The 15,953-nt window shown below is 53.4% G+C and overlaps 3 protein-coding genes across 3 annotated transcripts; all 3 read left to right on the top strand.

Annotated features, from left to right (window-relative positions):
• The first annotated feature begins 3,170 nt into the window (after nucleotides 1-3,170).
• SLC25A53 (solute carrier family 25 member 53) lies at nucleotides 3,171-4,438 on the top strand. Its single transcript, XM_070952028.1, has 2 exons — nucleotides 3,171-3,182; nucleotides 3,557-4,438. Exon 2 carries the CDS (start codon nucleotides 3,581-3,583, stop codon nucleotides 4,436-4,438), a length of 858 nt encoding a protein of 285 aa, XP_070808129.1. The 5' UTR covers nucleotides 3,171-3,182; nucleotides 3,557-3,580.
• A 2,252-nt stretch (nucleotides 4,439-6,690) lies between these two features.
• LOC139322631 (thymosin beta-15A homolog) lies at nucleotides 6,691-8,244 on the top strand. The gene is made up of 3 exons (XM_070951785.1): nucleotides 6,691-6,788; nucleotides 7,082-7,218; nucleotides 7,852-8,244. The coding sequence occupies exons 2-3, from the start codon at nucleotides 7,119-7,121 to the stop codon at nucleotides 7,887-7,889; spliced, it is 138 nt and encodes a 45-aa protein (XP_070807886.1). The 5' UTR covers nucleotides 6,691-6,788; nucleotides 7,082-7,118; the 3' UTR covers nucleotides 7,890-8,244.
• Nucleotides 8,245-12,234: 3,990 nt separating this feature from the next.
• RAB9B (RAB9B, member RAS oncogene family) lies at nucleotides 12,235-12,840 on the top strand. Its single transcript, XM_070951742.1, has one exon. It carries the CDS (start codon nucleotides 12,235-12,237, stop codon nucleotides 12,838-12,840), a length of 606 nt encoding a protein of 201 aa, XP_070807843.1.
• Nucleotides 12,841-15,953: the final 3,113 nt, after the last annotated feature.

Below are 15,953 nucleotides of genomic sequence, written 5' to 3'. Positions count from 1 at the left end.
GGGGAGGGCACATGGGGTCATGCATGCAGGGGCGGGGGGAGAGCGTGCATTGCATTGCTTTTGGCACTTGGCGCCAAAAAGGTTAGCCATCACTGGTATAGGATCTGCTTGAGCAGGGGGTTGGACTAGAAGACTTCCAAGCTCCCTTCCACCTCTATTCTGATTGACTGACTGCCAATACATGAGGAAGGCTGCTTGTGGAAGGGCATCTCTCCTGGGGGGGAGGGCATGCTGCTCCTGTCTGTTTTATGGGCTTCTCTTCTCCTGGGAGGGACAAGTAGCCATGGGGACAATGGCTGACATGTCTGGAGAAGCTTACTAGGCAAAGGACAGGGCTGGACGCAGGTCTCTTGTCTGCAGAGTTGGGGGGCTGTGTGCCCTCACCCTTCGCAGTCTGGAAAGCACATAATCCAGGAAGGCAGGAAGTCAAACTAACATCCCATGGATGTGTGGTACTCTGCTCCCCTGTGGCAGTAAGACTGGTGTTCCTTTGGGAGGCTAGCATCTTGCTATTTAGGGTGCTGATTTTGCCAGGCTGAGAGTGGGGCACTTGGTTGAGGGAGTGCTCTATAATTTGATGCCTGCCTTCACTTCAAGGCAGTTCAGGCCCAGAATTTGGGTCCACCCAGTTAGGAAGCCTTGCTGTCTTGCAGTATCCTGAAAGGTTCTCTGGGTGTGATCAGGGGTCCCCAAACGGACTGCAGAGCATATCTGGCAGAAGCAGGTGGGCTGTTGCTGAATCAGGCCCAATTTTATTAGCAAGGGGTGAACCAGCTCTTTGAACAGGAGATGCCTCGCTGCTTCACAGGCAGCCTCCTTTGCTCCAGAGGAGTTCGGCCAAAAGAGTATTTCAAGGAGGCTCTCTTGAGCTTGCAAATATGACTAGAACTAACTCCGTTCTCAGTGACAGTCAGTGGCAAAGGAACTGTTCTTATCCCTTCCTCTGGCTGAAACGGAAGTATTGCTGACAAGGCAGAACACATCGACTGTGTTCTGTTGATGTGTTCTGCACATCGAGTTGTGGAGATCAACCCATGCAATCGACCAAGGCAGAACTGGGAGGAAATGGCAGCACAGTAATGGGGTGTGCTCCTTGCTGCATCCTCTAAAAAACCCCAGTTACCCCTCTAGCCCTCTACGGTCCTAAGGTTCTGGTAGCCCTCCGGACCCAGGTGTTTTCCCTTCGGCAGTTCAGAGTATAGCCTTTTCCACTGTTCTCTGGCATCCCCTTGGGACGGGTCAGCAACCCGCGGCTCTGGAGCTGCATGTGGCTGTTTCATCCCTCTGCTGCAGCTCCCTGTCGTTGGTCGGCATCACAATTTTGAGAGGAGCTTCCGGTTGGGGGTGGCATGGTGTGCCAGGAGGAGAGACTATGGCAAGGGGCAGATTTTCCAGTCGGCTCCACCATTGATAGGGCTTTTGGTTAGGACAAGTAGAGGAAAAAGGACACCACACTAGGAGGAGACACTATGGTGGTGGAACTGGACTTCCAGTCAGCTCCAGAATCGAACGGGGGGCTTTTGGTTAGGACATTTGTGGCTCTGAGGGTTTAAGGTTACCGACCCCTGCCTTGGGAAGCCAGAGATGCTCCTTTCCTCTCAAGGCTGCTGCATTCACTACAGAGTCTTCCATGACACTAAGAAAGTGCCTGTCAGAAGTGCCTGTCAGAACCCAACAACACGAACACAAATCCAAACAAGCAAGCGCTGTTGGGACGATCCAGTCTCTCAAAACTTTATTAAGTACATCATTTCAGCACAGAATGAGTGCAGAAGCAGCTCTGGGTAATTCCTGGGCAGTTTAGTATAATTAAAGTATAGAACCTTCCCTCCCCCCATTAATGCAGGTCACATTGTCCAATTAGATGTCATCCAATCTCTCCTTCCTCCCACCCCCCAATCTGTTAGCAAACTGAAGCAGTCAAAACGAAAGTAGCCTGAATACACTTTGAAGTTTGACAGTGCTGTGGGAAGCATCTGCGCCACACCGGAAGCCCCGGGGGTGGGGCTCTCAGCAGGGAGGATGCTGTGCCAGCCAGATGGTCTGCATCTCTGTGCAAAGGAGCAGAGACACGTGCCGAAGAAGGTAAGGGCGTTGGGCTGCTGCAGGGAGGGGGGGCAGCGTCCCCTGGGGCATTTCTGAAGGAAGTGGGATTAAAATTTGCTTCGGGTCTGGAGAGTGGTCTTGGCGCACTCAAGGCTAAGCAGCTCTGGAGAACATGGGACTGGCGGTGCGGTAGCCCTGGACCAGGGTTGGGGGAGAAGCTGTTCAAGGAAGGGTGGAGTTGAAAAATGGGCCAGATCAGACTAGGGACTGCAGAGGATCTCGACCCCCGCCCCCACCGGGAGACTCAGAGGCCTTTGGGCTTCAGCCCTCCTGCTGCTGCCTGGGTGACCAGAGGGGAACTGCAGGGAAGAGTTTGGAAAGCAGCTCAATTTGAATAATTTATTACAGCAACAAAGACATAATTATTCTTAGGGTTTCCCTATGCTCCACTCCCTGGAATTGCAGTACTGATGATGGAGGGGAGACTGGATCCAATCCTTTTGAAGAATTCCTTCAAAGGCCGGGCTTACATTGACTTCCATCTGTTGCCTGAGAACCCTTCAGGGGGGCAGCGGTTCTCCAAGGAGTGGATTTCCCCAATTGTTTTATTAAACCATGTTGATTTGAAGTGGTCCCTAAGAAACACAGAGGCCAAACCTATGGAGAAAAAAACCTTTTTTAGCCAAAAATGGTTGAGAAGGGACCAAGTTCTAGCATCCACCGAATCCAAACCCATTTCCAAACAAAATGGAGCATATCTTTTCAGACTGCAAGAACTGTTCTAATAAACTTAGTTTGAGGAGTTTCAAAAAACCAGTAGAATTGGTAAGAGCAGATTTGAGTATTGTGGTTAAGAAAACCCCACAGTCGGCAGGGAAAGAATCGGCAACCTTTAATGAAAAAAATATGCTGTGCAATGCTAGCCTGGGAGCAAAGATCAGGAGGTGTAGAAAGGCCCTGAGCATCCACCTGCTCCCTTGGAGTCCTGCTAATTTGACATTATTTTTATGACAGCATTTGAGCCAGTACTAAAACTTTGATTTTCTCATTATCTTTTGAACCAAAAAAGGCCCACCTGCTCCTCATTCCTGCTTTTGAAATGGACATATTGTCAGAAACACTCCTGCTTGAGCAGGGATATAAAATCAATTGGATTTATATCGTAAAGGGTCTAGTAGACAACTTTGGAACAGCTTCAGAAATATGGCTCCAAGAGAAACATCCGATTATTGGAGCATAAAGAGACTGAAGTAGAAGCAGCCTTTTGTGAATAGGAGGTTGCCTCAGCAAAGGTTGCAAAAGAGGGGGTGTCTGTGTAGAGAATATCTCAAGTCAAGCTTCCCTGGCAAAACGCCTGTGGCCCCAATTTCAGGCATAAGGGCACAGATTCCTCTTTATTTAAGGATTATATTTTCATTAAAATTAAAATCTTTCCTCTGCTTGGCACCACAATGGCAACTCACCCATTCAGAACCCAGGGCTGTGACTCCTGCATTGCCTCTGTTCCCACAGAGAAGTCCGACACTCTGCATCGATGGAGGACGAAACCAAGAGGGGTCAAAGGCAAAGGGCTTGCAAGAGTTACTTTGTGGGCGCTGTCTCCAACAGTCTCTCCACCCTGGTATCCTTCCCCATTTACAAGACTATCTTCCGCCAGCAACTGCACACCTTCTCCAGCACTGAAGCGGTGCGCCAGCTGTACCACGAAGGCTTCCCCCAAATCTATCGCGGCGTCTTTCCACCACTCATGGTCAAAACGCTGCAAGGAACATTGATGTATGGCACCTACGAAAACTTCTACAGCTTCCTCTCGACTCAGCCCTCGGGATCCTGGTCCCAGAGAGCCATAGCTGGGCTGTTTTCTGGCTTCTTGGAAGCCTTGGTTTTCTGTCCCTTCGAGAGGGTGCAGAATGTGCTCCAGGATGGGAGGAAGGTCCAGAGATTCCCCACCACACGTCACATCCTGACCACCTTCTATTCCTACCCTCTCGGGGAGAGCTTCAGCCTCGGCTTCTACCGAGGCCTCAGGCTCATCCTGATACGCAATGGCCTGGGGTCCTCCCTCTTTTTTGCTTTGGAAGAGCCCCTGCGTAGCAGCCTCTCCACTCAGAGCTTCCTTGTTGCAATCCCAGCCTTTCTGTCGGGTACTATTATTGCCACTTTGGTGTCCCTGCTGCTCTACCCTCTTGGCATCCTCATTGTCAATGTGCAGTCCCAAGTGGGAAGGCAGGAAACCCTCAGCCTCTTGGCCACGATGACTGAGGTCTGGGAGGCTCGGGGAAGGCAAGCCGGGCTGCTGTACAAGGGCGGATCTCTCATCATTCTCCGCTCAAGCCTCACCTGGGGAATCCCAAATGCCATCTACCGGTACTTGTCCATGGACAGAAGCTAAGGACTGGTTGTGAAGCGGGGGGGGAGGGGGCAGGAGGGCCTTCAGTGTCCTTGGAGCAACCTGCAAACATGGTGTAAATGGAGAAAGTGACAACCAGAAGGAAAGGAGACTTGCCCCACATGTGGGAATTGAACAGTATCAGGCGGAGGAGAGAGAAGCGCAGAGCAAACTCAGAATTGGGGAATTTGGTTCTTTGCAGAAATCTGAAGGTTGCAAGCACATCTGGACTAACTTGATTTCATCGGAGCTCCAGAAAGCTCTGCTTTGCTCTCAACTGGATCACAGTGGGCCATCTTAAAACATCTTTTACTTTCCTGCAAGGGCTGGGGGTGGGTGGATGGGAAGAAATCATGATTTCTGCTCTTACATGCATGTTGCAAGCCGGACATCACAGCTGAATTAAACCCCAATAAATAATACTGGGGGGGGGGCATTATTTGTAATCCTAATGCCAATTTGTGAATGAAGCTTAATTATTAGAACCATGTAATCAATTATATCAGCCAACCTGTCTTAGAGCCTTTGGAGAAAGGGCATGTTTTTTTTCTAAGTTAATAATTAATATTATTTTTATAAATTCTCTTCAGCTGAGCTGAATTTTAGTGGCTTCCATTAATTTTGATACTTTGATAAGCGTAGCTGTTATGAGTTAATAAGGTGGTTATGCCTGGCCTGTTTTGTTACACCCACGGTTTCCAGTAACCACTATGTTGATTGGAAGCCCATAAGCAGAACAGGTTGGACAATTTTGGCATGTATATTTTATCACCTGTGCCTTTATAAAGTTTCCAAACTTTTGTGGACTTCTCTTTTTTATATATACACACAAGTGCACACTTAACTTTTATCGGCATAGAAAACGAGTACAACTACACGTCTTCCCACAATTCACTAACAAATTGTTTGCAACTTGCACAGGGCTGTCTTAACGCATGTGCCTGATGGGCACTTGCCCGTGGCTCCCACGAGCATAGGGGCCCCATACTAATCTGAGTATGTTAACCCTTCAATGCACCTTGTATCCTATAAATACAGCAACTGTATGGCTTACTGAGTATTGCTTTTTCAAGCCTCCTGTATCGCTCAAATGTTTATCATGTTGATTAGTTGTTGCTGCACAGCATGTTTTTAATGTTTCAACACCGATTTTGTTGGCAATGTCAATAAAATAAATATATGCTTAATTTTATCGATCATTTACATTTTTATTCCTGTGAGTAGTTGTCGTAGGGGCCCAGTACACTGCGTTGCTCGGGGCCCATAATGCTGTTAAGACGGCCCTGGGATAAGATCATACAGAGTAGATATGCGCTGTCTTGCCGCAATATCTTATTACTTTATTTAGCTTGGCTTTAAGTTCAAACATCCATCACGAACTCGCTACGCTTACTTAAAAAGAAATCAACCAAGAAAAAGGCAGCCGAGCGCGGGCCAAACTCGCAGGCTCGGTTCCGCCGTTGGGCGGTGCGCAAACCCGCATCTCCGGGGCGGAAAATGGATCTCGCCGGCCGGCCCGCTCACCTGCGAGGAAGCCGCGCTTAGCAGGGCGGTGGCTTGAAGGTTGCTGCCGTCCCTTTCCCGTTTCTGGCGGGGCGAGGGAGGCCGGGGCTGCGGCGGCCTCTGAGCTCATGTGGCGGTGGTGGTGGTGCTGGAGTTGGGCACGCTCAGAACTCCAAAGCAGGGCTCAATGAACGCAGGTCCCTGGCTTGGCCGAAAAACCGGGAAGGCTCGCCTGTTACAGGGGAAGCGCCTGCCAAAAGCAGCCTCTTCACATTAACCCACCGTTGCAACCTTCAGCAGCCGTCACTTCTCTGAACAGCCTCAGGCCAGCCGCCACCCCTCCCGAGCCCCGCTCTCCGCCCTACGGCCAGATGTGCGCCACCAGCTGCTCTCCCGCCGAGGCTCCGGGGAGACCCCACCCCGCCAACGCAGGCTCGCTCGGAATCGGCGGCCGTCAAAGGCCCCTGAATTACAGTTCCCATCATCCGCAGCGAGCAGCCTGCGAGAGCTCCACCGGGTTCTGCCGAGGGCGCTAGTCTGGGCAGCCGCGCCCTGCTAGTAACCCGGGGAGGCCTGGAGAAAAGGCGCGGGGCGCGCAGCCCGGGGGTAACGCAGGGCGCCGCTGACCGTCAGGCGAAGGAAGCGGCCAGGCCGGGCGGACATCGCTCCTCCGGCACGCGGCCCGCCGCGGGACCCCTAGGGGCGAGTCGGCTACCACGGCGCGGCGGCCTCCCCGTTCAGGAAGAAGAAACTACACTTCCCGAGGTACCCCGCGGTCCTGCCGCCAGATATAAGAGGCCGCCCCGACACGCTGGCTCAGAGGGCGCGGAAGTCGGAGGCGGTTTTGCAGGTGAGCGGGCGGAGAGGCGCGTCCTCCCTTGCTGGGCGCGGCTCGGCGTGGAGGCCGTGGCGGGCTTTGAGGGCCTGTCGGGTGGGCTGCGTTAAAGCGAGGCTCGGAAGACGGGCTGGCGGAGCCTGGATTGGGGCGAGCGGGGCAACGGGCTTGCTTCCCGCCCCCCCCTCCACACACACACACACACTCCGGGCCCCTGGATCTGGTTCTCCTCCGCCCGGCCCGGCTTGGGGCTGCGGGCCCCCTTTTTTTCCGGGAAGCCCCGCGAGGAACCATGTGGCTTTTTGCAGTTCTGAGAGTATCGACTTAGCTTCCTGCCTGGCCAAGATGTGCGACAAACCGGATCTGTCGGAGGTGGAGAAGTTTGATAAGAAGAAGCTGAAGAAAACGAATACGGAAGAGAAGAACACGCTTCCTTCCAAGGAGAGTAAGTATTTGGGGAGGGGCCCTCCGGCAGCTGCAACCTTAGGCCAAACTCTGACGGGGGAAGGGGGGGAGCGAGGCTTGGGGAGCCCAGCTTTTGGGGACCAGCAACTTCCGAAGCTTCAGGCATGGCTTTCTCAGCCTATAGTTGAGCCCTGCCCAACCGCGCTACGCCAAGGCGGGAACTGGGAATTGGCCAGCCAGTCTCGAAGGCCAGGGCCCCCTGCCCTGAGATGGGATTCTCTCCCAGTAGTTCCAGCCTTGCCAAAGTATGGGGGGTGGCTGCCTTTGAAATCCTGGGAGGATGAGCTGCCTCCTAAGTAAGGATGAGTGGCCACTGGGTTCCTTCCTGGAGCATCAAGGCCCAGACTTACGGAACTCCTTCCCAGGAAGGAGCTGGAGAGCCAGAGCTTGAGGGCCCCACTTCCAGAACTTGGGCCAGGGTGGGGGTCATGTTGGGAGGCAGCAGAACTAGGGTGCAGTTGGTTACCCAACAGACCTTGCCAATAGGCTTGGGCTACCCAGAAAGTGTGTTCTCTTCCCCCACCCCACCCCACCCCAGCCAGGGACTAAGGGTGGGTGTCTAGAAGGCGGGCTCAGTGACTATTAATGCTCAAGGTGCTCTCTCTCTCCTCAGCCATTGAACAGGAAAAAGAGTCTGCCAAGTCATCATAGACCACCGGCATGATGATCTCAGTTGTTTCTCTAAAACAACGTATACATAAACTTGCATTTCAAGAAATGCTGCAGCAGCCCATCGGCGGCTGCTACCTCTTTGGGCCTTCCCCCCCTCCACCACCACACACACCTTTCAGGGCTTGGCCATGCCCTCTGCTTCCATCACAGAAGAAAAAATAATTCACAGGAAATTTCTGGGATTTGCCCAGTATGATTCTCATCGTTTGCCTTTCTTGTCAGATGGGGTGATTTCATCAGTTAAATCCTAATTAGTAAAATTGTTTGTGATTGGTTTTGCAACTTTAATTTCCAAGAAATGGAAAGAAAAATCTATTAAATTTTTTAAAATGAATTACCTCATGACTGTCTCTTGTGATTCCTCCCCAGAGCCCCCAGGTTGTGAAGGCATCTTGCTGGGGACTTTTTATATCCATTTGGCCCAGGTCTGTGCTGTGAGTTGAGAGACAGTGGTACTTTTGAGGGGGGGAGGGGGGCAGAAGGGTGGAAGAGTCTGGGACCAGCATCTCTGCCTCTTCCTGCCAGAGGCATCATCTTTGGGGAAGTCAGAGGTCAACCTGAGGGATCAGGTGAGACAATCCTACTACAGTTCTGGGAAAACAACTGCAAGTAGTCACTGGTCCAGGCTCAGGGCTTTGAGAAGGTAAATTGAGTCTAAGCCAATCCTGAATAGGGAATGTAAGGTTAGAGACAGGTTTTAGAAACAGAGAGAGAGCTACTAGCTTGCAGCTTGAGGGCTTCCAGAGGTGGCCTTTCATATTCTGACTGGCAGAAGATGTGGTATGTTTGCAGAGCAGTGCAAGAGGGCATCTTTGTAGCCAGAAGGAAAAGATCAACAAACACTCAGATTGAGAGCTGTGGTCTTCTAAAGAGGCCTCAGTGTTTCTTAGATACTCAGATGGCAATTTACAGTGATGAAAGAAAACTAACATCCACAGGAAACAGTAATAATTGAGTGCCAACACAGCAGTGAATTTTGGAGGCACCACTTCTGAGCTAACCAACCGTTTCTGTGCAGACACACTTGCTAATAGCGGAAGGATTTGCGGAGATGCCAAAAGCCTGAAGAAAGAGGAAGGGAGCAAAACCTGCAACTTCCCCTCAGCGCTTTAGGCAAGAAAGTTTGTTCTGGGTGTGCCTTCCTCAGATGGGAGCAGCTTGAGGGAAGGCAAACTACAGGAAAAGCTACTTGCACTGAAAGCTTCACCCAAGACAAGAGCATCTGGGAAGGTTCGCGGCAGCCCTGTAGCCTCTCTCCTCGAGAAGGGTGTACCGCTTTAGAAAAGCAAAGCAGAGAAGAGCCAGACATTTCCCTAAACTATGGTCACCCTGCAGATGGGTCAGAACTCCTGGGGCCTCTGTGGTCAGGGCTATTGTGCGTTGGTGCTAGTTTGTTCAAGGAGGAGGCAGGCATCAGCTAGAACTCGGCACAGCAGCTGGGTCCCTGAGACTTGCCCCCAACAGGGTGGGGACACAGACGGGCATGCCCAAACCAAAATCCATGTTCTGCTCAGACATGTGTCCTGATTTAGTGCACAGGAAAAAGGGGTGGGCGGTTCCGAGGAGGAGAAAAATTGCCAGCTAGACTCCTCCCAGCCTGGGACAGGCAATTAGGGACATGTAGCCACTCCCCTCCTCTCCTTGGCAGAGCTGGCCCCCACCTCCATCCTTCCAGCAACCTTCAACCTGACCAGCCACAGAGGAGCCTCAACTTCCATCTAAACATGGACAATTTTGCATGCAACTCCTGGAGCCAGAGTTATGGTAGAACCTTGGGAGGAGAAAAGCTACTGGATTTCCTGCTCCTTAGTAATTCACTGGTGCATTTTAGGAACTCAGGGACACCTTGGCTGCCTCTTCAGTAGGAAGCAGAAGCCCCATTTCCACATCCTGGCTACAAACAGCCCATTTCCTCTTGCACCGCTGCACTGGTTCACTTGTGCTGGGAGATCAGAATGATTCTCAGCAGGATCTGGGTTCCATAGGAAAGAGCACACTGCAGTTCAGTCTTGGAAGCTCAGCCAGCTAAAAGGGGTTTGGGAACAGCTGTTTCCACACAGCACAGAGTTGGTCTGCATTTACTCCACTTTGGCCAGTGCTTACACTTAAGGATGGGGCGAGGCCACCTGGGAGAAACCCAGCCTATCTAGTTAATTTAGGTCTGTGATCTGCATATGTTCAGGAAGCATGTGCCTTCAGGAACCATGCTGAACTGCTTCACAAGGCCGTCAGGGTTTGCTGTGGCCGTTAGAGAAATGCAGCTGCCTGGAAGCCGTGGGGACCCCTGGCTGCAGCAGCCTGCTGACCCCACCCATCACGCTTCACCACCAGAATACTCCAAAGTGCCCCTTTGCACGGCGGCAGCAACAACAGGCCCTGCCCTGCCAGTAGCTGTTTGCTTTCCAGGTGTGGGCTTCAGCCAACAAAATGTGCCTCAGACTAGGGCAAGGCCTGCCTCCTTCCTGCTCTGCTCCCCAGTGGAAGGTCAGGAGTGGGAATGCAGAACAAAGCGATCCGACAGGTCCGGGCTAGCTCGACAAGGGAGACGTCACCAGCTGGGACACGCTGCCTTTTTCTGTATTGCCAGCCAAGCGTTTTTCTGAACGCCACAAGAGGAGGCCCCAGAGCAGAGCCAACCCCGCCTCTTCCCCCTGGAAGACCGACTGGGAGGGAATTATCCGGCGGCCCCAGGCTTCGTTGTGTGCTCCGACACATAACTGGGAGATGGAAAGCTATCTACAGCGATGCCATCACGGCCGCCGGCCTGAACTTCCTCCCTTGCAGAGCTGAGCGCGGTTGGAAGCCGCGGGGTTGCAGTAGAAGAAAGGAGCTGCCGCGGCTCAGTCTTCGCTCGACACGTTGGTCCAGGCGGAGCCTCCAGCTCCAGGAACCTCATTCTCTGCAGCCGAAAAGCCGCGCTGGCTCCGGGCCCCGCTCAAGGCAGGGAACTGCTTGAAGGGAGGCGACGGGTCCGCATTGCTAGGCGGGAGGGAGATGCTTTTTCCACACCTGGCCTCGCGCCGCCCCCATTCCGCGGGCGGCCCTTCTGGAACTCCGCCAACGCTCGCCGGGGAGGGTCGGAGCCGCCCGGTGGCACCGTTGCCTGGGTCCCTTGGCGCGAAGCAGGGCAGGGCGCCCTTTCACTGGAGGTGCAGCCGCCGCCCGAAGCCGAGCCGCGTGCCGCGAGCGCATGCGCACAAGAGATGTCAGGCTCCAGAAGGCTGTTGCGGGCCGGCTAGGCGTGCGGAAGCTACGGAGTGGCGGGTTCGAGCCCAGCCCGGCTGCGGGGCAGGTGCTCTGGGACGAGCCACAGCCTACTGGTGAGGAAGACGTCGGGTGGGGGCGGAGAAGCGTCTGCCGGACGGGAAGCGTCTTCCAGCCCCGCAGCTTTCCGCCGGCGGGTCAGGGTTGGCTGCCTACCCGCTGCTGCCGGGCAGAGATGCCTGGGGCATAACAGAGGATGCCAAGGCGCGTCGGCTGGCATTGGCCATCCCGCCTGGGACCCTCGGCCGCAGCGCCGCCTTCCCCCCCCCCCGGCCCAGATGCAAGCCCCGGACGCCCCCAGGCAACAGCTGGGTGGCGTCGAGGCGCTTGGGCCCCTCAGAAGGGATTTGCGGGGAAGTCAGAAGGGCAGGGCGGAGCGGCTCTGGGCGCGGGCCTCCCAGCTTGTAGCTGGCTCTGGGGCGCGGGCCTGGGCTTGCGGGGCGCCCGGCCGACTGGCTCCTCGGCGCAGGTATTTGGCAAGCACCGCCCAGGTCCAGCGACAACTAGACAACTGGCTAGGTGACTCAGCGGCTAAGATGCCGAGCTTGTCGGTCGCCGGTTCGAACTTCGAATCCTAGTATAGGTCTCCTGCGTGAGCAGGGGGTTGGACTAGATGACCTCCAAGGTCTCTTCCAACTCTGTTCCTGTTATCTGTTACTTATCTGATTGGCCTCCCGCGTGAGGCTCTTCCGGACTTCCAGATGAAATCCCGAGACTTGGCAGGAAGCCCTTCAGCAGGCCAGCCAGGTTGTCTGAGCCGGGAAGAGCTGCAGCCAACAGGCCAAGGTGCCTCAGACCTGCCAATCAGGGAAGGACTAAAGCCAGCTGTGGGTTGGGCTCCTGGGAGTTGGCCCTGCCCGCCCCACCTCTGCCAGCCACAAGCACTGGCTCCTCTTCTTCCAGCCCAGCTCCCAGGTTGGAAGGAGACTGCTTGGTGCCCAGAAAAGTGTGATTCTGAGCCAGGGACATCCTGCCTGCCTCTTCCAGGGAGCTGGGCCTGGCACCCGCCTGCTAACACTGTGCTCTGCTCGTTTCCAAGCTTGCTGCTGCCGGAGCCATCATGAGCGGGAAGTCTCTACTGCTGAAAGTCCTCCTCCTGGGCGACGGGGGAGTCGGCAAGAGCTCCCTCGTGAACCGCTATGTCACCCACAAGTTTGATTCCCAGGCCTTCCACACCATTGGAGTGGAGTTCCTCAACCAGGACCTGGAAGTGGACGGACGCCTCGTGACTCTCCAGATTTGGGACACGGCAGGACAGGAGCGCTTCAAGAGTTTGCGAACACCCTTCTACCGTGGTGCAGATTGTTGCCTCTTGACCTTCAGCGTTGATGACCGCCAGAGCTTCGAGAACCTGGGCCACTGGCGGAAGGAGTTCGCCTGCTACGCCAATGTCAAGGATCCAGAGCACTTCCCCTTTGTGGTGCTGGGCAACAAGGTGGACAAGGCGGAGAGGCAGGTGGCAGCAGAGGAGGCCCAGGCATGGTGCTTGGCACATGGTGACTACCCTTACCTGGAGACAAGTGCCAAGGATGATACAAATGTGGCGGTGGCTTTTGAGGAAGCAGTGAGGCAGGTGTTGGCCTTGGAAGAGCAGCTGGAGCACTGCGTCCTGGGCCGCATGGTCGATCTGCACCGCAGTGCCAAGCCAGGCTCTTCATGTTGCTGAGAGGTGCCAGACTAGAACTGGCTGCTGTTTACAGAGGGAGGAAGGGGAGAGCAACCCAAGGGGGACAGAGGGACCTTAGCTTTTCTCTCTAGCCCACTGAGCCCTTCACGGGTTGAACTGCCCTAGAGTAGCACCTCAGCTTCCTGATCGTGCAGTGTGGGATTGGGCTCTTGCGGAGGGCACTTCCTGTTCCCTCTCCTCTCCCCCTGCCCTGGGAGTTGTAGAGCCATGGGGTCAGAGCCCTTTGTCTGTCCCATATCCCTCAGCTCTTGAGCAGGACCAGGGAGAGCGAGAATTGCTGGGGCTGTTGCACAGTCACCTTGTGGCAAGCAGACTGAGTCCTGTGGGACTTTCTGGCCAAGATGCCTTGTGCTGATGGGGGGCAGGGATCAAATGGGTGGGGGAGCTGAGCAGAATCAGCCCATCTCTATGGCTTCTGTTAGTGCCAAGCAACAAGAGGCCTCTGTGCTCCCTCTTCCACCTCTCCTGCCTTTGCTCCTGTTGATTTCCCTGGTGGTTGCTGCAGGTGCCACACCGGGAAGTGGTGGATAAGCCTCACTTTGACTTAGGAAGCAGATGGCTCTGAATTCAATCTGTGGGGACAGAGACTGTTAACTTGGCTAGCATATATGTAGGTGTGTATGCTTAAACTCAGTGAAGTGTGGCCCATGTATGTGGCCATGTCTGATTAGAACAAAAGTCAATACCATTCCCTCCATTTTGCTTTGGGAGGGCGCGGGGGCGGGGGGGGGCAGAAAACTGGCCAAATTGTGCATCTCCAACAGTTGCACCATTCATGGGGAAGTTCTTAGCTCTCCAAGGTTGCAGATGCCTGGCCTCTTTGGCAAGGGAGGCCGAGGTCCTCAGAAGTACACTTTCTGTGCTGAACAAATGCTGGAAGAGCTCTGTCCCCTTCAGGCTGTTCTGGAAATGAGCAACTCCCACCGCCTAGAAAAATGGGTATAGAAAAAAGGCCAGCTGCTCCTGGGGGCTTTTGGCCAAAGAACTGAGCCCACGAGAGCACCTTGTGAGACATTGCTGGCTTGCCATTCATGTTCCTAATCACAGGCAATCGCCCTTCTCCTACAAGCCACATTCTGACCATTCCCCCACTGTCTTTGGGGTTCAGCAGAGGTGGCTTCAGGAGCAGGGCAATTGCAGGTGTGGCAAAAGCCTTGAGTTAATTTTGTGCATAGACCTATGATAAGAGAAGCCCCAGGCCAGCTGCATCTGACGGGGTGTTCCAAGAGGGGGTGTAAGAGAAGTAGCTTTTCTGACAACTGAATGAAGAAGGGAAAGCTGCCAAGCGCATGAAAAGAGTGGTGTGTAGTCACACCTCCCAAGTGTGTTCTTTGTGTCTTTTGCGACAAGATTAATACATGTAAGGGAGAGTCCAAATGCAGTAACTTTTTCATTCATTTCAAAGGAAAATGTACTAGTGTTACAAGCATGATTATTTTTTCAAAGCTGTCTCCAGAGAGAGTCGCATCAGTCTGTTGCAGCCAAACCAAGCCAGTAGCACTAATAAACATGGGTTTCAAAACGATCTTAAAAATGGCAAGTTCATTATCACATCAGAAAAGAGCCTGCTTTGCCCAAACCGTCTTGCCTTCCTGTGTATCTCACCCTGCCCACTGACGAAGACACTTGATCTGAAAAAGTGGGCTCTGGTTCCTCTGCCTGCCTGGCATCACAAGGCACCCTGGTGACTCTTCTCCTTACCAGGCAGCCTCTTCGAAAGCCTGCAAGAAAGCTGGTGTATTGTTCTCATTTTCTCCTTGCTGGCCCAACAGCAGCTTTTCCAGTTTTCTCCTTGAATATCTGGGGTTGCTATAAGTCAGGTAGTCGTGAAGCGGCAGTGTAAGAAGGCAACAGAGAAATGTATTTTGGGGCAGCAAACGGTGATTATATCCACAGGATGTCAGTTTTCATGCTGTTTTGCCCGTTTAAAAAAACAGTGGAGATGTTATGTTCAGAGCAGTGGTGAAATCCAAATATTTTTACTACCGGTTCTGTGGGCGTGGCTTGGTGGGCGTGGCAGGGGAAGGATACTGCAAAATCTCTATTCCCACCCTACTCTGGGACCAGCCAGAGGTAGTATTTGCTGGTTCTCTGAACTGCTCAAAATTTCCGTTACCGGTTCTCCAGAACCTGTCAGAACTTGCTGGATTTCACCCCTAGTTCAGAGCACATACAGTAAGTCCCTCAGAATTTGTCAGCAGTTACAGGTCTCCTTCCTCCTGATGGAGACTTGGGAACCTGAAAGCTGACTAAAGGAGGGTGGGACGTTCTGACCCACTTTACAGAGTGGCTCAACCGATGAAGTTAAACCAGACCTTAAGGGACTGAATGATCCATCCAACCAATAGATTAATCAATTCCCACAGAATGCCTTACAAAAGCAACTTTACCAGCACACGTGGGTGAACCCGCCAACATCCAAAGATTTCAGGCCATTTCAGAAGGTCTCCACAAATGCAATGTGTGCTTAACTACTGTGTTTGTTAATTGCAAAAGAAGGAGCTTTGTTTGTGGGTCATTCCTAGTTCTGAGCCAATCTGAACACCCACCAGGTCTGGAGGGAGGGAAGGGCTGGCACCAGGCGCTCTGTGCTGTGCCTGGGAGAGGGCCCAGCATTCCTGAAAGAGTGGGTGGGAGTGTGGAACAGCCATCTGGCCACAATGGGGGAAGCAAGAGACACCAAGCTTTTTCTCAGAAAGCCTGCAGAGCCAAGAGGTTGAGCCAGGCACTGTCCAGTAGAGCCTGAGGGTAATCGCACCTGCAGGTTCCTTTGAAGAGACAATCCCCACCCCCACAGGAGATTTCATTCATGTGGGTGGGTGGATAGATTGATAGATAGATAGAGATTGCCCCATCCCAGGGGTTGGCAACTTTAAACAGTCAAAGAGCCACAAAGGTCCTAACCAACAGCCCCCGTTCAATTCTGGAGCTGAACGAAAGTCTGGCTTCTTCATCCTAGTCTCCTCCTAGTATGGCATCCTTTTTCCTCTGCTGACCAGAATTCTGGTTCCCCCACCATAGTCTCCTCTTAGCACGGCATCCTTTTTCATCTACCTGTCCTAACCGAAAGTCCTATCAATTGTGGAGTCGAC

The sequence above is a fragment of the Pituophis catenifer genome, unplaced genomic scaffold, assembly GCF_029215685.1.
Source record: "Pituophis catenifer annectens isolate HBS135680 unplaced genomic scaffold, rPitCat1.0.hap2 SCAF_11, whole genome shotgun sequence".
In the NCBI taxonomy this organism is placed as follows: domain Eukaryota; kingdom Metazoa; phylum Chordata; class Lepidosauria; order Squamata; family Colubridae; genus Pituophis; species Pituophis catenifer.
This window is presented reverse-complemented; position numbering and strand designations above follow the sequence as displayed.

Coding starts and splice junctions, on each gene's coding strand:
- SLC25A53 (XM_070952028.1), top strand. CDS start 3,581: ATGGAGGACGAAACCAAGAGGGGTCAAAGGCAAAGGGCTTGCAAGAGT.
- LOC139322631 (XM_070951785.1), top strand. CDS start 7,119: ATGTGCGACAAACCGGATCTGTCGGAGGTGGAGAAGTTTGATAAGAAG. Junction 7,219..7,851: donor CACGCTTCCTTCCAAGGAGA/GTAAGTATTTGG, acceptor CTCTCTCCTCAG/CCATTGAACAGGAAAAAGAG.
- RAB9B (XM_070951742.1), top strand. CDS start 12,235: ATGAGCGGGAAGTCTCTACTGCTGAAAGTCCTCCTCCTGGGCGACGGG.